General features: G+C 37.3%; 1 protein-coding gene across 12 annotated transcripts in view; it reads right to left on the bottom strand.

Moving 5' to 3' along the window:
- The window catches only part of UNC13C (unc-13 homolog C), a 650,938-nt gene that overhangs the window by 306,366 nt on the left and 321,351 nt on the right, over nucleotides 1-23,221 (bottom strand). For all 12 annotated transcript variants that reach the window (XM_027572007.2, XM_027572015.2, XM_027572013.2 and 9 more), the window contains 2 exons: nucleotides 21,789-21,952; nucleotides 9,107-9,263 (listed from right to left, as the gene is read on the bottom strand). In XM_027572007.2, coding sequence (XP_027427808.1) covers nucleotides 9,107-9,263; nucleotides 21,789-21,952 — 321 coding nt within the window. The remainder of the gene's footprint in view (nucleotides 1-9,106; nucleotides 9,264-21,788; nucleotides 21,953-23,221) is intronic.

Here is a 23,221-nt window from a genome sequence, read left to right as displayed (position 1 = left end):
ATTTCCTGCACCGTGTGACTTGAGGAATAACAGAAGACTGGCTGATTAAAAAGTGATTCTCCTGCAGGGGTGTGCCCACAACATCTGAACCCGCCCTGTCACTCAGTTCTTCCTGTCAGGTAAGGTCTACACATGCCTGGGATTTGGTAGCAGCCACATCAATCATAAAGAGGCTGTCAGTTATCAAAAACTTAGGTTTGATTATTTGATAAGAATAACTCTAGACCAGGGGTCAGAAAATTGGAAAGAGCCAGGCAGTAAATATTTTCAGCTTTGTCGCCTGTCACAACTATTAAACTCTGCCACTGCAGCACAGTAGCTCCCAGAGACGATATAGAAACCAAGGGCATGGCTGGTCTCCAAGCAAGTTTTGTTTCTTGGACAGTGAAATTTGAATGTCATATAATTTTCATGTGTCATAATCATGAGGGAACAGAAGGCAAGCTGAGGACAACGCAGAAGCTGACACCCCACACCACCACCACCACCCCTGCCATGGGATATATGTGACATTCCTCAGGCACTTCTGGCTGCCCTAAAGGAAAAACAGATAGTTAACTTAGAGATCACAATCCTACAAGACAGGGGTCTCCCTCAGTTTACAAATGTCTTAGCAATCTACAAGAACAAAGCATTCCTATCATCAATAACCTAGCTTCCAGAAGGAAATGTAGATATAATTAAATGTCTTTATAACCTGCAGCCCATCATCGACAGATACTTGAGGTGGGCAGAGTGGAGTGTTCCTCCAGGAAGTTCCCAACTATCTTAATGGTAATGCCTTACTAGAGAGGGTAAACAACCTTAACTTGACAATGGTTAAGGCCTCTGGTATCCTATGAGTCTTCTTTAGCATATGAAAGTTTTTTCAGAAACCTCCCTTTTTCCTTACCGCCCCCAACCCCATCGTATATAATCGCCACTGCCCACAGCCCTGGGCACAGCTCTTTCTGCCCACAGGTCCTGTCTCTGTACTTTAATAAACCACCATTTTGCACCAAAGCCATTTCAAGAATTCTTTCTTGGTCGTTGCTCTGGACTCCACCCCACTGAACCTCACCTATATTCCAAAGCCCCGTCAGTAAAACGATAGTCTTCTTTTGATATTTTTTAACCGTTTAAAATGTGGAAACCATTCTTATCTCTGGGACCCATACAAAATCAGCTGGGGGGCTCGTTGTGGCCCAAGAGCACAGGGGAGATTTTGAGGAGGGAGAGGCAGTTGTTACCCCACAAGTGCATTCAAATCAACAAGAAATGTCAGTGTATTGCCCTGGGATCCTGGGAACTGAAGGGGTGTGAAAGCCTCTGCATCAGCCTCTGCTTCTCTCTTCCGTTTCTTTGTTTCTCAGTATCTCAGGCCAGAAGCAGGGGCCGATTTAAGTTGAAGGTGACGACACTTCAGCCCTGGGGGCCCTCACTTACTTCAGCTTCCCCAGGAAGAACTCTAGCTATGTGTTCACATGATCTCAGGGTTTCGTAAACGTTGTAAAAATAGGATAAAAATTATTCTGACTTGGACCAGCTAACTGTAAGTACTTTGTTTTCCGGAACATATCAAAAGCAGTAATTCATTAAGAAGAACAGAACATTTCAAACAGAAATTATACATAACCTATTTTGATATTTTTTGATAATTTAATCATGGGAACATACTGGAAATTGGTCTACATTTCTTGTTGATTTGAGATTAATACTGATATCAACAGATATCATAAAATTATAAAATGTCACTACAATGATGGTATCAGTGACAAACTAATAAATGTAATCAATTCAAGGAGTACTTAAGCAGTTACTTCGTAGGCAAGCTGGAAAAGCCCTGAGATGGTACTCTTCGCTGACCTAGAGAGCCTCAACATCTCCCTCAGTTTGACTGAACTTTAGAAACAGGTTTCTTCCTGACTCTAGGCCCTGATTTCTCTCTCCCTCCCTCTTTTTTTTTAGAGCATTCTCTTTAAAAAAACACTTATACTTGTAAATTCTTTCTCTGCTCCTTTGAAATGTAAACCGTTTTTTGAAATGTAAATCTCTTTAAAAGCCTCTTGTCAGGTTGCTTTACAACCCAGGAATGTCTTCCTCAAGTACTTGGGAGCTCTCAAAGGGATAGTATCTGCATCTCCCAGCCTCTCTGGAGAGGGTAGGAGACTAATTTTGGTGGATGTAAAGTAGCAAGCACAGATAGCCTCATTACAGAAAAAGATATTTGCACACCCAAGAATAAGTTAATGCGCTGGACACATGCCACTGATCAACCTTCCCCTTAATATCCTCAGGTATTTTTTTCACCAGCTTATTCCAGCTCTTAAAAACTCTGTTTAAAAAAAAAAAAAAAACAACAAAAAAACTGTTTTAGTACATCTAAGCTCACAGTGAGCCATAGCTTCTCTCACTACGGTAACAGCCTCAAATTGTTTTCATTGCCTGTTTAACTCTCTGGTGCAATTTTTGCTTTGACATCACATATGAAAGAAACATAATAAATGTTTTCCCAAACTTGATGGAGGTCATTAAAATGTGGCATTATCAGTGAATTGTGAAGTTAATAGAAACTTTTCTAAAACACCAAATTAAAAAGTCCGATCAACTCAAAAAAGTTTGATCAACTCTGCTAAAGACTGCATTATTTTTTCAATAAAAAATTATATTTCAAGATTTTCATCGTATGAAGAAGTAATCAAAGAATCTGCAATAAAAAATTCTAGAAAAACTTTTAAAGAGATGTATCAGGAAGTTAATTAATGAAAATACTATCTTGTTTTTCTGGAATTTGTAATGTTTGTGGTGTCATATTATAGTAACTTATAATTCATTGGGATTCATTTTTTTTTAAAGATTTTATTTATTTGACAGAGAGAGACACAGTGAGAGAGGGAACACAAGTAGGGGGAGTGGGAGAGGGAGAAGCAGGCCTCCCGCCGAGCAGGGAGCCCGATGTGGGGCTCGATCCCAGGACCCTGGGATCATGACCTGAGCCGAAGGCAGACGCTTAACAACTGAGCCACCCAGGTGCCCCGGGATTCATTTTCTTTTAGAAATGAATATTACTTTTCTTTTCACAATTTGTATTCTTCGGAAAAAGAGTCCCATCAAATTGTATAAGGTTGAGGCAGCACAAAACCTAGATCCACCTCTGCCCAGAACTAATCATTTGTCAAGTCGTAGAAGAAACCATTTCTTCTAACATGTTTCCCACATCCATTTTCTCCTTTGCCACATTACTTCATTTTCTATAAGCCATGGTCCTCATGCACCATCACTTTGCCCTGTAAGGACTCACACATCAGCCCTATCACTAATTTCCATCTAGTCCTCCTGTGTGCAATACCAGAACTGGTTCACTCATTCCTCCTTTCTTCAGTGTGGCTTCCTATAGTTCTGAGACTGGAAAACTAAGCACCATATTTGCCAAACTCCTTTGCAAGTTCATGCAATTATGTTAGTTCCTGCCCATTAGATGCATGTGTACTGCTATGTTTGGGAAACAGGAGATGGAGGCCCACTTCCTGCTTCCGGTTTTACTTCTGCTGCTAAGTCAAGTCCTGGAGACATTCATTTCCCAGTCTCTGGTCACTAGCTTTGTGGTTTCAAAAAGATAGCTTCATTAGCAGAAGCAGCTTTCTGTTCCTCACCTTCCTGACTCTAAGCAAGCTCACAACTTCTCTTGCAAATCAGTTTCACTGCAATATTTTGAGAATTATTACAAAAGAATCTTCCTCCAGTCCTTCACATGGTATTATAAGCATCTAATCCCCTGTGTCAAATCCCTTTCTACTTAAAGTTTCTAGGATGGTTTCTATTACTCCACCTGAACTGTGTCTGATACACATTCTCTATCTTCCCTCTACAACATTTCTTCTACAGAGTTAACTTCCTAAATAAAAAATTCTATCAGATTTTACCCTAAGCTTCAAGAACGACATTCAAACATCTCAGTAGGCTTTAAAGGCCCTCAACAATCTACTATGAGCCCATGAGCACAGCTCCTTCTTATACTACCATCTTTTATTCTATTTGCCCTACACAGTAGGCAGGCTACCTTCCATACACTTTGAACTTATTTTGTATCTTTACTCTTGACTTTACTCAAATGTCTTTCCAGACCTAAGGTAGCTCCCTACTAATTCTTGGACCCTGGAAAATACTACTCATCCCTAAAAGCTCTGTTCCTTTTGTCAAACTTTCATGGGCCCTGAAAAGAATCAATCACTTGCCCCTCTTCACTCTCAAAGCAAATTTGTAAGTATAACCTCCTTTGACACTAATCACATTTTGGGAGTGACTTAGGGTTATCGCTACATAAGGTTATGTGACCATCCCATTAATTTCAGAGAGTAGAAGTCATCATTTATCTTTTAGTCCCTCCACTACCTGCTGTAGCGCCTTATGTGAGGTATCGCATGAATACATATTGAAAAGAACATATGTACTGACAAAGAAATATTTATTAGTATTAGCTTATTTATTTTTGCGGAACACTGGCTGGGTCAAAGAGGGTATATATGTTAGGGAAAAAAATGAACTACATAAGTATTAATTTTACTAATAATTCATTATTTGCATTTTAAGATAACTCACTAAATAAATTTTCTAAAGACTTTTCTTTAAAGTTGAGCTATTGAACCCCAACTTACGTTTTCTTCCTTTCCAACCCTCGATCTACCCATGGTGTTTTCCACACCCGCGGGGATTTTCATCCAAAAAAGTTCTTTAATCTTGACTCCAAACAACCTTTACACTCAATGGTGTGCTGCTAAATCATCTCTTCAAAAGAAAAATGCCTTGATTTTTAGCATTTGCCAATTTCCATGATGTTAGTATTCTCAATACTTTTGGTTTCAAGGACTGCTATGTTCAACAACTAGCTTGCAGTATTCCTGAAAATTCAACAGTCACTGCCTGTGAGCAGGTTTAAGTAAACTATAACTGTTTTACACTCAATTTTCAATAGTCTACTTCCATTACACTCAATTTTCAATAGTCTACTTCCAGAGCTACATGTTGGACCCAAGACTTCCCCTTTGAAATTTAACTGAAACATATTATGTTCCTACCTAAATTTTTTGTCTCTGTCTCTCCTGGTGCAACTTCTCAAACCTAGACCCCATGGTGAAGCACTTCAACTTTTCTCTCGACAACCTCATCTATGTACTAATTCACTCACCCTTCATTGCCTCTTTTCTACAAAATTTCAACCTGAAGTCAATCCAATTTTCTGCCATATCTGTTATATGAGCATCAGAATGCTGCAAAATTCTGAGAAAATCTCACAGTCACATGCATTGTTGTGACAATGTGATTTATGCTTCTCAACATCAAATGAGACCTTCAGCTTTACTAGGAATTCCTCTGACATGGACCTGAAGCATTTCTTTTTCTATTCCCTTTGGTAACGTATCCAAACCTGTTACAACCTCCTTCACCTCCTGCATCTGTATCATAGCCCCTGTCTTGTAGATGAGCATACCCTGTTCTTGTAGACAACCACAGAGAAGATTAGGGAAATGGGGTATGACATCCCAGCTTTTCATTCCAGTATCAAAAGGTCAGAGTTCTCTGCAAGGACACTTATACTATTCCTGAAATTTCAGAAGGGAATTGTCCTTTCTTATTCCAAAGAATGTCCCTTATTTTGTCTTCTTGACTACATTTCTTCTTTCTCCTCTGCGATGTCACGGCATCACATGTTCTCCCTCTGATAAATCTGCAACTTCACTGTCACAACTAGTCCCTTTCCTGATAATCTATAAACATGTTTCAATTTACCTTATTAAATAAAAAAATCCCTACCCAACCAGCCAGTAAAAATAAAATCTTTTTCATGACAATATCTTCCCTTGACCAGTCTTTCCCTTTTCAGTCCAGTTCCTTAACAAAATAGTTTCCTGAACCATAGTCACCCTTTCATTCATATGTTTATTACAAAATTAATATAAGTTTTATAATGTCAGTATAAAGCTGAACATAAAGCAAAACAAAATATTAGCTATCATCCCACCAGGTGGCTGTATCATTGGCATTTTGGCACATTTCCTTCCAGTCTTATTTCTAAACCAGTTGTGTGTGTTGTTTTCAATGTTGGCATTAGACTGTTTATAGAATTTTTAATTTTTTTCATTTATCATTATATCATGGACAGTGCTCAATTTCATGAACTTCTTTAAAAACATGATTGGTAGTGATTGCATTATATTTTAGTGAATAAATGAACCTAATTTACACAACTATTCATCTATGCCTTTCACTGAAGGACCCAATGAAATTAGGCTGCAATGTCAACTGCTTCACTAAATAATTACCTCCTATCTCCCAAATTTAAAGGGGTCATTTCTTTCCCCATCTTACTTGAACTTTTTGCAACAGTTGACAGTCTTTATATAGATTCCTTTTCTCAAAATAGTTTTCCCTTGTCTTTCATATTATGACATTGTTTATCATTTTCATCCAATTTAACCATTTTCCTCAACAAAGTTTGCTTGTTCCTCTTCTTCACACTCAAGTATTCTTGTCCTTTTCATTTCATTTGTGAACATTTTTCATCCAAACCATGACTAAAAATAACAATTGTACACAAAAATGTCTGAATTGTAACAGTAATGGTTTTCTTTTCCTATATGTTTGTTTACAATCCTCATAAGTAAGAAAAGCTTTTTCCACTGGCTTATTATTTGAATACTCAAAATGTCTGGACCCATATAATAGTGTTCTTAAGTCAGGAGCAACAGATCAGATTCAGAATTCAGGTAAATAAGAACCTTAGGCCCTAAATTGGAAGTGGGAGACATTATACTTAGGTATATCTGACTGAGCAAATAGCATTATTTTCAGTAGGTAGAGAAAAATACAGTCACATTTATATACCAAATCATCAATTTATCAAAATGTAGTTTGAGGAAAAAAATTCTTTTTTTTTTTTTTGGCCCTCTTCTACAGTAAGTTATTTGATTTACAAAATAAAGTTTTTTATAATCATGTTGTCACTGAAAAATAGTGAAATCAATTTGGTTTTTCTTCTTTGGGTCAGCAGGAAGTTCTATCTCATTTTCCTCCAAGTAGCTTTTATGACGGATATTAATCATCTAGACACGTCTTCTTTTTCAGAGCTACAAAGGCTCTGTTCCACAAGGTTGGCTTATTCTCTACAAGGTGCCCAGGCAGAATATTAAAAGCAAAACAATTACATAACACTGAGTGCTTTATGTTACAGGTAAAATCTCAAGACAATCTTATCATCAAGATGAGGTTTTTATAAGAAAACTATTCTGATGTTCTGTTATCGGTTACAATAGTATTTTGTTGAGTTGGCCAGTGAATGTTCTTTGGTCCTGGCTCTTACAAGACTCAATGTGTCTAACAGAAGTATCTGATGGTATGCTGTTTATACTGCGGGTAGGGCAGGAGAGATGAAATCCTCACACCTAATATTTATAGAGCATTTTCAACTTTTACAAACTGGCTTATTATATTTTACCTCATTTGCTTTTCATCTTCAATTTGAGAAACACATTAGAGAGGCATTTGTTATCTTCATTGAGCGGATTGAGAAACTGAGGCTAGAATGACTGGACTGGCTTGCTAAATTTGAATACAAACTCAAATCCCATGACTCCTAACCTAGATAGTGTTTTCTTCTACTAGCACTTAATTTGATTTGTCATTAAATAATAATTACTTTTTCCTTTGATTCATTCCAACTCATCTCACATGCCTCACACGCATTTTCTTTCAGATGAAAAGGACAGAAAAAGAGTACACACAGCAGCATATTTTCCCCCTACTGACTTCACACGCTTTTATTTGCTGATTCTCATTTGTTTCTACTCTATGACACATATCCCAAAATTTAATTTCTAACAACATAATCAACAACAAAAATCTATTCAGTGAACCAATTTGGAAGTACAGTGGAAAAAGTAACTATATTGTCATGAAAATGTCATTCTCCTACAATGGATCTTAGTTTCATGTATACACACACACACGAGGATAAAAATACCTGTCTCATAGGGTTATTGAACAGAGCTACTGGCAACCAGGTACCTGCCCTAGTCAAAACTGGGAGTCTCTCCAGACAGATTTCCCTTTCCTTCCCTGTCCACATCACCAAAGACACCAAGTGCTGTTGATTCTATGCCGTGAAAAACTCTACAATTTGTCCTTCCTTCTCCATCTTCACTAATTTTGTCTTAGTTTTGATCTGCACAATTATACTGCAGTTACTATTCATTTATATCTGATTTCCAGTCTTGTCAATTCCAACTTAATGAGGCTTATAGAGAATGAGTTCCAGTGACAGGTGCAACAGCTAAATACTTGAGTTTCCTTGGGATACCTGCATTTCTATTTTCCATTGTATCCTTGGTGCATTTGAATACTTCAGATGGACAGTCTTAATTAGGTACAGATAGCTCTTAAGACTCTTTATACACCTACTATGTTTTACTTAGAAGATGTGCCGATATCTACCAACACCAGTAAAAACCAATCAGAGGTATAAATGGAGCCTAATAGACTCCAGAGAAGTCAACCAAACTCACTTTTACCAGGGAACAGCATCTGAAATGGTGAATCCTAAATCTGCATACATGGAGAAAGTCCTATAAAATCCCACTACTCTTTCAGAAAATTTATGTGTGTCCTCATTGGAAAAGGTCATTCCAGATAGGAAGACTTAATTCCATGAAGATGCCTACTGACTGCCAACGTTATTTTACCGGGTATGTTTCCAATGAACTTTTAGCTTTTGCTCATTATACTAAAAGATATTCCCTAAAAGATGTGCCTCCTACAGTAAGATTCCAAGAATATCTGGAATCCAAAGTATGTTGAAAATGTAACTCCCAGGGGGCACTTGGGTGGCTCAGTCATTAAGCATCTGCCTTCAGCTCAGGTCATGGTCCCAGGGTCCTGGGATGGAGCCCCGCATTGGGCTCCCTGCTCAGTGGGAAGCCTGCTTCTCCCTCTCCCACTACCCCCTGCTTGTGTTCCTTCTCTGGCTGTTTCTTCCCCTGTCAAATAAATCAATAAAATCTTAAAAAAAAAAAAAAGAAAAAGCAAATGTAAGTCCCATAAGTTAGTAGGAATTTGAAAGTCCAAAAATACTTACACCAAAGTTGGTAGCGGCAAATCGATCTGAGGCAGAAACCTGTACATTTGTTGAAACTGTTGTGTGAGCATAGAAAGCATTTATATTCGCCAACAAGGTGCTCATGACAGCAGGGACACCAGGGCACATGTATTTAGAAGACAAACATGAGAAGTGCCTACAAGACAAAAACATTGAGCACTTTTAAAACATAAACCAATGAATCCATGTAACAGTGTGCCGTCTAATGTCAGCGATTAATTCCTTAACTACATCTTTGAAAAAGAGAGAAAACTCCCACAGTCTCTACTAAATGAAAGAGAAAGCAATCTCAGCTTTTAAAAATTTCTCATTCACAAATGTGAAGTGGCTTAATTAGAATGTAATTTGTCAAAGGGATGAGTGCAGAATTCCTTTCAAGTGTGGGAGTGTTGTGTGTACACACCGAAAGTGCAACTTCCAATGGAATCCAGCATTGTTGGAAAACAATTACACGGGAGTCTCCCCTTCTCCAGCAACTATGCTGTCACTTACTTCAGTACCTGAAATGCTCTATTTCAACCAGAATGCCCTTTTATTCTTGTATTCCTATCACATTGATGAAGCAAGAGGCTCTCCTTTCATCACACGTCTACTGAGTGAGTGAACTTAACATCTGACTTGAGTCCAGTTTCTGGACTTTTGTCATTAGAATACCTTCCAGAAGCAGTTCTGTTTTCCTAGCATTTTGCTGCAACCACAATTTAATAAGGTAAACAGACGAATAGTGAGGACAGATTGAATTATGCAAGCTCAATGCTTAAAGACCATTTCTTTTAAACCTTGAATAATAGTATCATGCACAGACATCAAGAGGCATAGAGCGTTCAGTTCTGTTACTTCTCCCAAGAAAACCTGTTTCATTTGACTATCACAAAAGACTTGAAAATTGAAAGCACAGCTTACGATAAAAATGAAAAAATAAAATGCAGAGGAAAGAAATCTTCAGTACATAATCTGATCCTATTTTGCTCTCATACGTCAGTAATTTATCCTCCACTTAGGCATCTCTGAATTCTGTATTACTGAACTCAAACACAGAATGTACAAACGTAAATAAATGCCCTGAATGACACCTTAAAAGTAATGGAGGATAGTTCTGGAAATGGTAGTTTCTCTTAGATCTCAGCCACACCATTCATGCAGCTTGTCATGATACTAGCTGATAAAAGTAGGTCTAAGTTTTAAACATGGATCTTTGAGGATTATGAATAACAAAGCATGTCATGGGAGTTGCATGATGTTTTGCTACTTAACCCTAGAAATACGTTATCACTGATTGCTTCTTTTAGGTAAATGATACCTATTTTGACTTTATTATACACTAAATTAATTATATCTATTAAGAATATCACAAATAATATAAAGATATTAAACATAGAAATTAAAAAACTACTAATACTATATATCTTTTTTTTTCTTGAGCAATTCACAAATGATGAAATTTGTTAGACCCAAAGTTAGAGGTTAAGAGTTGTAGAATATGCAAGAACTAAATGTACTGGTACAGGGGAAGGCACAAGGAAACTATATATACCTAGGGGGAACAAGAGTTATAGAAACATCAGTTGTCAAAATAAATTGGTAAGAAACTCAAAGGCCAGAAGTTTATTATCATGAACATGCATTATATATTTAAAGGGATACTGGAGGACACCAGGATGAACAATCTTGTTCTTGGTTTTAAAAAAAGGATCCATGTCTCCCTAATGCAGCCGAGTGTTACACAGTATTTAAATCTGCTAGCTGCCACCCTCTGATTTTTGGTGCCCAATGAGATTGGTAACAGTTTAGCAGGGACTGTAAGCAGAAATAATGGAGAAACACAAATATTCTGAAGATGCTTCTAGTGTGAATTCTGTAGGTGAAACTGAAGGTTTTATAATGAAGATGACACAATTATTGAACAATGTTCATTGCTTATAAGCCATGTGAGAGGAAATATGAGCATAATATGGGAAGGCTGGGGATATAAACAAGCAAGCTTGGTATAGGATATAGGATATTCTCTGGGAAATTTGGGCTCTACCAACCTAAAATTGCTAGGGTTCACTGTACACAATATTTTTTTCCCATTGTGCCTTGATTTTTACTCTTCCATTCCTCTGGAATATATCTTTTACCTATCAGTGACAGCAAACCCTATGCTTGGTTTGGCTATCTCTGAGTCATGCATTAACTCTTAGCCCAGCCTCACTTTGAGATCCACCAGGACACAATATGCACATTCAAACTTACTCTCCCTTAGCACTCTTGTTTGGCTTTTCTTTCTCATAACTTCTGCATAACTGTATTACATTTCTTGTGTGACTAATTCTCTCCATTAGTGTATAAATGGATTCATTACTATATATCCAATGCCTAACACAGTATCTCACATTTAGACATGTTGAATAAATATTTATTGGACCAAATTCTAGGGACACTAAACTCTTTACTCTTGCATGGCCATTACATGAACTCTAATCCTCAAGACCTTGGCTCAGACATTCCCCTCTGATTTCTCCTCTGTGGGCTCACCACTGCTGGGCTCCAATCAGCCTTTGGAACCTGTGTCCTCCATCTCCGGGCCTTCTAACTTCCTCTATCCAAAGGATCCCTCTGTAATAACACCCAAACTATTGGAGTTCAGGCAATATAAGTTTAAAACCATCTCTCTTAACCACTGGAGTATATCTTTCTCTTAATTCACCCCCCTCCTTGTCTCTTCAATGTTGTGTATTACTTGCACATGTATCTGTTCCTTTCAGCATGTGTGTAGTTCATGCTTGGTTATCATCTTAATTCAGCCTGCCTCTAGCATAGTGTTTTCTTATACACAGGAGTTGACCAATGTTTATTAATGAAAACAAAAACAATATGAGCCAAAGTTATTTATGTAGAGTTAGCGTATACAGGACATGTGGTTGGTTACCTTGAGTATGACAGTTCTCAAAACGGATAATTGCTTTGTAAACATTTGTTGAAGTGCATAACAGTTAACAGTAATGATGACAATAACTTTGAAGGTTAATAGCATTCTGCTTATAACTGCTATATATTTAAAATTTTCCAGAGCATTAGGCATGTATTCATCTTAGAGGATAGAAAAAATACTTTACTTTCTGATTTAAATTTAACTGAGATAATTTCTGGGGTATGATGGGAGGTAGCTAGCTGCATATGATTCACCCCTTGGAACTTCCCATGGAAATATCTGAGAAAAACAAAAAAGAAAGTCAAGTCATAAAAGCACTAGGCATTAGAGTACCAATCAGATTTCCCAGTATCTGGGAGGACTTTGCCTAACTTTAGGGCAGCTGGCTAGAATGAGAGATGTTCAGTGGCTGACTAGTGTCTAAACTCCTAAAATATTAACATGACTAGAGAGGAAATGGGAAGATATTTCTAGCAACCATACACTGTATACCCTGTATCTAAGATTGGGGTGTAGGCTGCTGGCCAGCAAGGCTGTCAATCACTTCCCTATTCCATGCTAATGGCTTCTCAAGGCAGTAAAGAGCTGCCTCCTGTTTCCCACACCTACTCACTCTATATCCATTAAAGAGTATACAGCTCCCAAGATTGTAATACAGCTTGTGTAACAGAGAATAGGCAATGGGCTTTGAAGCTAGTTAGAAAAAAAGGGCTGGAACAACACTGGGAACAGTATATCCTGGGGATTATATACAATCTCTAATGTTTTACTTCCAGCAAGAGTTCACAGCTTGTTTAGATTATCTGGCGGGGGACGGGTATCCAGTTCTTATATGTGGAGAACCCACCCATAGGAGCAGGTAAATATATTTTCCTAATCTAAAGGAGAGCTGCATTTAAATAAAGTCATGGGAAAGAGGGCAACATTTTTAGAGGCTTGGCTTCCAGTTTAAGGTCTTTAGGCAAATACTGACAATACCCAGGTTGTCAACAAATACTGATTCAAAGGAACCCTGTAAGTTGCCAAACAAGCAAGATGCAAACATCTTTACATATTATTTTAACATATGAAAGTGTATAACCTATATTTTTCTTTAAAATACTATTAAACAAGATTTTTACAGAAGTCAACAACAAATCATCCATAAAATGTTTTTTCTTTCAAAGTTTTATCATAGACCTACCAGTTTCTGGTTAATGTGTAGATGTGAAAAAGAATTACTATAAAATTACTATAAAATAGATACCACCTTGATTTCACTAAATAAAATATATCGAGTTAATTTTGAAGATATTAATGGAATGATTTTTCACTCATAACTTCCTAAGGCAAAGTACAGAGATAAGAATGGTGAAAATGTGGAAGTCAAAGGAGAACAATGAGAAAAACCCAGTATTTCATTTAATGCTACTTTTCATCTCATCAGAACTTTACATCAGTTTTAATATCAAATTAGCCTTACAATGGTGTTTTTCTTGTGAGCTAATTAAAATTGTAAGCAATAAAATTTTCATTGTCTGGTAAAAGGAAGAACGTAAATAAAGTCATAAATATGGTCCTCCTTAATTTGGTCGGAATTAAATTGAACATGTCTCAATATATCTAAAAATTAAAGATACAATAATTGTCACTTCTTAGAACTTACATTAAAATGTTCTTCTTAAAACTAGTGACTCCGGAGTTAATCAGGAGTTGGAATACTAAGAATAAAGGTGTAAGCATTTGAAAAAAAAGTTTATGCACTTGATATTAATTTTAAAAATAAAGGATTAAAATTCAGAATTTCCAAGTCACTCCTATGAATATAATCTTTTCCCTATTGGTAAAAAAAAAAAAAAATACCTGTTTTCTTTTTCCTTTTTTTGAGAGGGGGAGAGAGAGAGAGAGAATCTTAAGCAGGCTCCACACCCAGTGCAGAGCCAGATGAGGGGCTCACTCTCACAACCTTGAGATCATGACCTGAGCCGAAATCAAGAGTTGATCCTTAACCAACTGAGCCACTCAGGAGCCCCTACCTGTCCTTTCCTAGAAACTGTGACTAGGATCATGGTAAGTTATAAATGGTACCAAACAATAGTCTACATTGAACTTGCCATTTCACATTCACTTTTAACCTAAATGGTAAATGATTAGGCAGTCAATATAATCAAGAAAATATTAAGCAACAAAGTACACATTTCTTAGATGATGAAAAGAAAAAGAGAGACTTAAATTTCAAAGAAGGATAAGTATTAATCAGGGTTAGTGACTACACTTCTTGGGAACCTTGAAAAGAATAGCAAATTGCTTTTTTGGTATGTGGGGTAGATTGAGGGATTCCCGGTGGCCAGTTGAGAATTACAGGTATCACGGCATAGGCATGATTCACTGTAATCCTAGCTCTGTTCTGTGACCTAAGAAAAGTAACTTTATCACTCCTAGATTCAGTTTCTCCATCTCTGAAGAGAAAAGATCTAATCCTTCCAAGCTTTTACATGCTATGCATCTCTGAATACAGATAATTGGTTGTGTCCAGCCATAAACATTACTTCCTCCCACTATCAACATTTGATTCTACTGGAGCCCATGTTTAATACAGGGGACAAGGGAGTCATTTGCAGGCATCCTTTGCTGGTTGGTAGTTATCAGCTAACAGGCTTCTACATAGTCGTCAATTTGCAAAGCACTTCCCTCTGACTTTCTGTGTGCCTCTTCTTTATGTGTGGTTATTGCCAAGGTGAAGTTTCTTGCTTCTAAGCATCTCCTTGAAAATCAATTCCTTTTAAAGGCTGTAGTTTCAATGCTACTTACATTGTTCTAGGAGGGAGAGGGAAGGCAGGATTTAAAGTACAATTAGCAATTTAAAATGACTGAATACATCCTTGCAGCAAACCACTCCTTCAAAAAGTACACCTTCAAATAAAATAGGTCGAAAAGTACGATTGTAATCGCTGAAAATGCTAACATTTCCCGACACAGACACGATTGAAAACAATGAATTAATAATGTTTAAATCCCCTGACTTTGCTTTTTGAAGAAAATGGGGTTAGTGTCAAACCAATTTAACAAATGGAATTTCAGCTTCACGGGAAAAGTTAGAGTAACAAACTCAAAAAGATGATGCTTAAATTGCCAATAGTGAGACAGTTACTGGTATGTTTTCAGCTAAAGCAATTGCTACAACATTATCAAGCATTGATTCTCAAATATTATTGGCAAAATGTTGGGAAGTCACGTGTATTTCAAATTATAAATCCGGGTTCAGTTCACTTGTTACTGTTTCATAGATATCACTGGGGGTGGGAGGAGGGCAATCATCTAACTCACCTGCCTTTTCAGGGACAATTGTCCCTAATCACATCATCTTGTGGTTTTCAAGGGATCGAAATGCCTGGATTCAAAAGATTTAAAGACCAATTTTCTTTTTGATAAAAATAAGAGCAAAGTGATTGGAAGGAAGCACCATAAAGAAAACAATAATTTTTAGATCCTTTAGAGATTTCAAGAAACAAGACAAGATGAAAGGAAAGACTATCTGTAGTCCCAAGGTCAGAAATAGACTACAACAGTATTTATCACATTTGCTCCCTAAAACCCAAATTAGCATGCATTTCAGTGATTGCATACATGCTTGTCACTAAGGAGGGGGTCAAACACTTAAGGAACCACTTCTCTTTTGGTGAAAAGCATCATAACTTTTCATAAATGCTATGGATTGCTGGAACTCAACTACAGAGATTTTGAGTGTGAGGCAGTGGTGGGAGACAGGAAAGTAAGGAAATGCATAGTGTTTGGAGGAATGGTAGAAGCTGAAGAGCAAGTAAGGCTGGGACCCTCAGGCTGACCATCAGCTTTCTCTGACACCTCTCCTCATCTGTGCCTGGATTTGGTCCCTTCACGTCTATGCTCTTACAGGACCCATGTACACCTCAATTACGCTGTCTTGTTGTTATTTAACTTCTTCTTCCTCTTTGCTCTAGATTAGGAGCTCACTGAAGCAAGAGATATCTTGTACTGCTGTATCCCAATGCCCTGTATAAGTCCTCATACTTAAATACTCAGAATGTCTGTCAGATAAATGAATTGTATCTTCTGGAATGTGGACTCCACGAGAGACTGGATCTTGACTTCTTGTTTGCTGATGTATTCTTAGCACCTAAAAACCTCCTTGGCACATGGTAGGCCCTCAGTAAATATTTCTTACAGGAATGAGTGATTCGTTCATCAATTATGCAGCACTCTCTTTAGAAAGCAGGCCCACGGCTCAAGCAGCTAAAACAGACTAGTGCCTTTAAGATAAACTATATCCCAATAGGTCTAGTTCAAATATAAATTCAGTTAAGAGGGCCAGTACCAAAGTAAAGGTTGTTTGTTAAGAACACCAAGGTGAAAAACACTGACTAAATGCATTTCTCACTTGGTATTACAGATGCATGACCACAGTCTAATGAAATCTCAGATTCTGTGAGACACCTGGGGCTTCATTTTACAATAAATGACTCATTAAACTCATTTTAACTAAGTTAAAATGTATTTCATTGACAGAAATCACCTCCAGAGGACAATTTAATCCCTGATGCTGACATGGAATTCTCTGCACGTGTTTAGGGGTGAACAGCAAGTCTGTCAGAACGTTTTTAAGAGCATTTATGTTTGCATAGATAGATGAAAAGCATCAAGGACTCCCAAAATTCTCATGATGAAAATAGACTCTATGTCCAACATCATGATGCAAAATATGTAAAATGATGTGCTCCTTTGGAAAGGAAACAGACTCTCATTCTTGCGATCATATATTGGAAAATTGCCTTTTTTTTTTTTTTAAAGATGGATTTACCATGTGGGAACAAATCCTCCTGGTCTTGATCAATGGGCTGTCCAAAGGGGAAAATTATAATCCCTTTTCTCCTCCCTCATGAATGTTCCAAAACAAAGAGTATATTTTTATGCAACAAACTGGGCCAATAAATTGTGCCCTTATAGAAAATGTTTTGTGGTAAAAGGAGAGAGATTTACAATAAGCAGGAGGTACCTTAGAGGACTGGGAAGTTCAGTATTATTGTTCAGATTATTTACCAGCAAAATAGATTCAACCTCCTTCTTATGATGAGAAATACCATGAGGAAAATGTAATAACATACAACCAGACTCTCTGGCTTAATACCCATTTCCCCTTTATTTCTGCTCCAAATCCATCTTCAAAGAAATGGGAGTAGGCTTAAAAGAAACCAGCAATCTCCACTAAAAACAGGAAGATTATGAGGTTACTTGGGGATTTGGCTAAGCATAAATAGACTTTAAATATCAAAGGAAACTGAGTTTTGTTTTTCTGATCAAATCATATCTAGGAAAGCCCACAAAAATTAAGCAGTTTGGTCCTTTCCCAAAGGACTATGTAGACAGGACATCTGTTTCTTCCTTGAAGCTGAGTTCCCCAACTTTGTGTTTTTAAAATTAAGGGAAATACTTCTGAAGTTTAAGTTTGGCATATGTAGTTCTAGGTTTTGCTGTTGTTGCTTGGTTGGTTTTCTGGATCCCCTGAAGCAAAGTTTCAAGACAACAGGAAAATACTACTGATCCAAAAGGCAACCAATTTAAATTTGAAGATATAGCTGGTTATTCATAAATTCTTTTTTAAAAATTGTGTTACTCATTGGCCAACAATCGGCTAGGAGTCAATTTACAATTCAGTTACAGGAGTATCGCTTGGAAAATATGGTAAAAAAAAAAAATCCCTGAAAGTTAAATTTCAACACCTAACAGAAGAATGTCAGTACTCTGATACTCATCTAAATTATTATAAATAATCAATCAATATGGTATGCTCTAAAACATTTATAAGGTAAAATAGATACATACACCAGCTTACTCTTTCAAGTTCCATTCTGCATGCTTTTGGCCACTGTGAACTTAGTTTCTTAAGATTTATTTATTTGAAAGAGAGAGGCGGAGAGTTTGTGTGCAAGTTGGGGGAGGGGGAGAGGGAGACAAAGAATCCCAAGCAGACACCCCACTGAGTGTGGAGCCCTACTCTGGGCTGGATCTCAAGACCCAGAGACCATGACCTGAGCTGAAGCCAAGAGTGGGACACTTAACTGACTGAGCCACCCAGGAGCCCTGGCAACTGTGAACTTCTGACATAAAGAAATATGCCATGAGAAGTTGAGAATAAACACTTCTACCTCTGATTCATTCAGTTAAAAAATACGTACTGAGTTTCTATCATGCACTCAGAATATTTTATAAGGTAGTAATAAAACCTACAGCTGTTGGATTCAAGATATCAATTTGTGAATCTTTGAACAGAATTCAAGTGCTCCTCTAAGTGACACCATTCTACCATCTCTCTTAAACTAGATTACACATGTAATTATAATATTAACATATTGATATAAAATGGGTACAGGTGTATTTTTCTATAAAAACTATTTCAACAACTGGTGATCATCAATGAATAGTAAATAAAAGAGTCATATTTCTGTTGGTAGTCAAATTTTTTAGGAGTTAACAGATTGTCAAACAACAGGAATATTTTTTATTCTGGTGAGATGGTAAAATTTGTACTGTTAAAGCAAAATCGCACTGGACATAATAAAATAGGCCAGGAAAATTTTATTCAAGGGTGTGCAATAGGAAAGAGAAATCAGAACTCAGTCCAACCTCAAGTCCACTGACATAACAGATGGGGACATTTTTAAGGGCTGAATTGGAAGGGGGATGAATGGGAGTTTTTAAGAGCTAGAGTTGGGGGAATCCTAGTCACCTGTGCTTGCTAATTGGCATTACCCCCCAAAAAAAGATAAACTTTCTCTTATAATCATGACCCAAGATGGTATTACAATGTGGAGCAAGGTACCTGTCCAAATTAGGCTCCTACCCCACAACAGAGACTGGGAGACAGGGGTCTAAACTCCTTGGTGATTGCATTTGAAAGGGATGCCTGCCAGGTCCTTGAGAAAGCTAGTCCTGGGTTGTAAAACTGGTAAGAGGCTTTCAAAAAATTATAACTCAAAGAATTTACCATTATAATTTTTCTAAAGTAAATGCTGTAAGAAAAGGGAAGTCAGGGACCTCTGGGTTTAAGACTTCTGGATTTTGTAAGGGCCAAGGTGAGAGGGAGGTCAGGGGCCTAGAGGTAAATAAGAAGTCTAACATTTTATCAAGTTGAGGGAAATGTTAAGGCCATCTTGGTCAGTACTCAAAGCTAAAAGAAACATTTAATAGATAAAAATATCAATATCAGGGGGCACCTGGGTGGCTCAGGTGGTTAAGGGTCTGCCTTAGCCTCAGGTCATGATCTCCAGGTCCTGAGATCGATACCCCCCCCCGCCCCGCCCCGGTGTCGGACTCCCAGCTCAGCAGGGAGTCTGCTTCTCCCTCTCCCTCTGCCTCTCCCCCTGTTGTGTGCTCTCTCTCAAATGAATAAATAAAAAATAAATAAATGAAAACATCAGTATCAAATCAAATGTATAACCAAAAGTAGATACAGTTGATCCTTGAACAATACAGGGGTTAGTTAGGGTCACTGACCCCTGCACAGTCAAAAATCCACATATAACTTTTGACTCCTCAGAAACTTAACTAGGAGCATACTACTGACTGTGACATACATATTATTTACATAAATAGTCATAAACACATATTTTGTGGGTTATATTATATGTATTCTTAGAATAAGCTAGAGAAGAGAAAGCATTAAGAAAATCATAAGGAAGAGAAAAATACATTTACAGTACTGTAAAAAAATCTGTAATTTGTAAGTAGACCCACAACAGTTCAAACCCTTGGTGTTCAAGGGTCAACTACATAATCTACTGTATTTTGTTATCATCAAAGTACATTTCTCAATTTATTACCAAAAAAGAAGACATGTTTTCCCTTATGCCTATCTGCCTTGCTTTCACTCTTTAGACCAGCAGTTGGCAATCTAAGGCCACTGCCAAAACCAGCCCATAGTTTTTGTTTTTAAAATAAAGTTTTATCAGTACATGGCCATGCCCACTGTTTACTTAATATTTATGGCTGCTTTTGCACCTGGAGTGCAGAGTGGAGCAGTTGTGACACAGACTATAGGACCCACAAAGCTAAAAATACTTACTATGTGACCCTTCATAATTATGGGCTCACATGCAGGTCACTTGATACCAAAGAAGTATCCAAAAATACCTTCTTGTTACTATTTACTTAAGTCAAAGGTAAGAGAAAAATACAAGTGATAAAATGAATAAAGGATGATCTTCCTCTTTTAAACTGTCATAGTTTCCCTTTTTCTATATTAACATGATTATGCTTCTCAGAATATAGGAAACATGGCAAAGAAGTAATGTGACATCAGCTCACAGAGATATTTTGGAATAAATTTAACTTGATCCTTTCTTTTATCGATATTTTTTCCAGAAGCAGGCTTTTCATTGCTGTTGCTTCACTGTTGTCTTTTTTAACATAGTTTATTTTAGACTATTAATCATAGTTGCATTTTTATTGTGCTCCATTTGGTGTGAGGTATTCTGAATTATAGCCAATGACATGGGACAGAGCAGATGACAGTCACAGGATTCCATTATGGCTGCCCAGTTACAAAATAGGTTGCCTCAAAAGGAGTGTGTTGCTGTATGTGCACAAGTGGAGGGATGATGACCATCAGTAATGGATGCAGCAACAGGGTTTCTGATCTGGAGAGAGGTTCAATTGCATGACCTCTAAGTTCCTTTTCACCTCCATAATCTGTAAGTCTTTATTTTTTAGATTTAGGACATTCTGTTGACTAAAAAAACATACAATTGATAAAAAAATTTTAAACGTAGTCTTACATAGAATGTTCTAGATTTATGACTGGTGATTAAATGCTAAGAATAGTAAACTTTGAAAAAGAGCATTGATTTTGGTCCAATCCACATCCATCATTCTGATGGTTGAAAATGACTGATTATCTGGGCCAGCTTCTATTTGGTTGACATGAAAATATGATCTGGTCCTTAATATAAAAGTACAGTTTTCTAATATACGTACATAAATAGTTTACATATTATATATGGTATATATCTGAACAAGATGCATTTATATCCTTAGACCAGGTTTCAAAGGTAAACTGTAGGCAAGGAATAACAATTCTAAACCCTTACCAAAACTCCTCAGTAAGGGTCACTTCCGTAGAACCACATTTACTGCACTACATGTGTTCTCAATAAATCTTGGTTTTGCTGAACTAGTAGCACCACTATAAATATAGGAAGGAAGAATATGCAGCCTATTGTTTGGGTCAAGACAGTGTCATGGCTCTGGATGTGTGTCTCTGACACTAACAGACTCTGTAAAGTTGGACGATGCACTTTCATCATCAGGCTTGTTTCCTCAGATACCAAATAAGGCATTGGTTCTCAAACTTCAGAGCTTATAAGAAGCATCCAGAGGGCTTATTAAAACACACATCACTGGGCCCCACTCTGAGAGTTTCTGATTCAGTAGGTTTGGAGTAGGGTGGGGAATTTGCATTTTCCAAGTTCCCAGGTGTTGCAAATGCTGTTTCTCAACGGAGCACTCTCTGAGAACAAAATAAGGTTTGGGAAGAAATGGTTGTAGCAAATTACCAAATCCTTAACACTTTATAGCTGTGAGAGAGAGTGGCCAGCACCAAATGGGCACATTCAAATGTAACTGACTTTGTAATCAAAATTTCATTTGAATTAGAAGAAAGGAGATGAATGCTTTTCTTTTTCTTTAGATTTCAACAGAGATTTTCAAGCACTGTACGAGTTTTAGAGTACTTACGTCATAGCTTGATAAATGGATTCAATCCCATAACGCATGGCAAATTCATCGACTATTTCTTGGGAAGCATCATCAAAGAAAACCTTCCAGGCTTCCTCCCCTTTGACCTCTGGGATTTTCACTCCACCATTAGACTTCACTTCAGTCAAGTAATGGAAGAGATTCTAAAAGTAAGTGGTTTTCAATTGTTCAGTAATTCCTCAGAATAGGCCAGAAATATGTAACTGTAACTCTCAGTAATTTATATTTGCATTGTGATTGCATCTAATGTTTCATCAGCATATAGAAGCAATAGGAATATATTGGATTTTTATCCTAACTCATCTCATATTTATGCAAATTGGTTTTATTTCTGCCTATGTCTACACAGAATCAAAGATTCAGATGTTTCATACATAAAAATTCATTGTAGAAGGAAGTATAAATTTTTGTATGTTAATATTTCTACATGCTAGAACATATTTTGCACTCATGGGCTCTGAATAAACTATAGGGCCCTGGATGAATACTGTGATTTTGGCTATGTTAATACAGAATTCTAGTATATAAAGGGCTTTGACTGTGAAATGGTAGGAGTCAGAAGCTATGAATTGAAGTTAAAATGAATGTTTGAGAATTCTGTAATGAAGTAAAAATCACTATATACAATTTCTTTTTGCTTTTAACATGTTTGGGAACTGCTACATGGATGCAGCCTGGGTCACTAGAGGACCCTTTCTTGAATTTAATTCTTTTTGGTTCTTGGACTAGCAGAAAAGGACTCTGAAAAGCAAAGTATACTGTTGTTCCTCTGATCCCAAATATTCTCTGTCCAAACTATAAGGCCAGAGTTGGCTCTCCATCCTGCCAGTTCAGGGATTTCTATTTATTGATTTGAAAACTGAACCACCTTTCTTAAAGGAGTAATATCACTGGCCAGATTGGAGTCAGGAACTTAAGCTTGGGTCCCATATCTAATTATGTGTAAGGTGTAAATGATTTAAATACTGTTCCCCATTCATTCTTTAGTAAAATGGAAGTGCAAATAATTCCACACATAAATTTTCATAGATACATTTAGGAAAGATTATATGCAAAGAGCAAATATTCTGTTATCTTTTTCTACTTTAGGAAGGTATTATCTTCTCCACCTCTCTGAACATGGGGAAAGGTACCTTCCTCAGCTTCACCTCTTATTTTCTGATACACGGAACAAGAGTCATTTATATCAGAGAAAGGCTCTGGGGACAGCTCTAAGCTCTTAGATGCAAAACATCCAACAGAAACAAAAGACTATGTGTCTGGGGCGCCTGGGTGGTTCAGTCGTTAAGCGTCTGTCTTCGGCTCAGGTCATGATCCCAGGGTTCTGGGATCGAGCCCTGCATTGGGCTCCCTGCTCGGCGGGAAGCCTGCTTCTCCCTCTCCCACTCCCTCTGCTTGTGTTCCCTCTCTCG

Source organism: Zalophus californianus, chromosome 6 (genome assembly GCF_009762305.2).
Source record: "Zalophus californianus isolate mZalCal1 chromosome 6, mZalCal1.pri.v2, whole genome shotgun sequence".
Lineage (NCBI taxonomy): Eukaryota > Metazoa > Chordata > Mammalia > Carnivora > Otariidae > Zalophus > Zalophus californianus.
The sequence above is the reverse complement of the archived record's forward strand: the minus strand, read 5'-3'. Positions and strand labels throughout refer to the sequence as shown.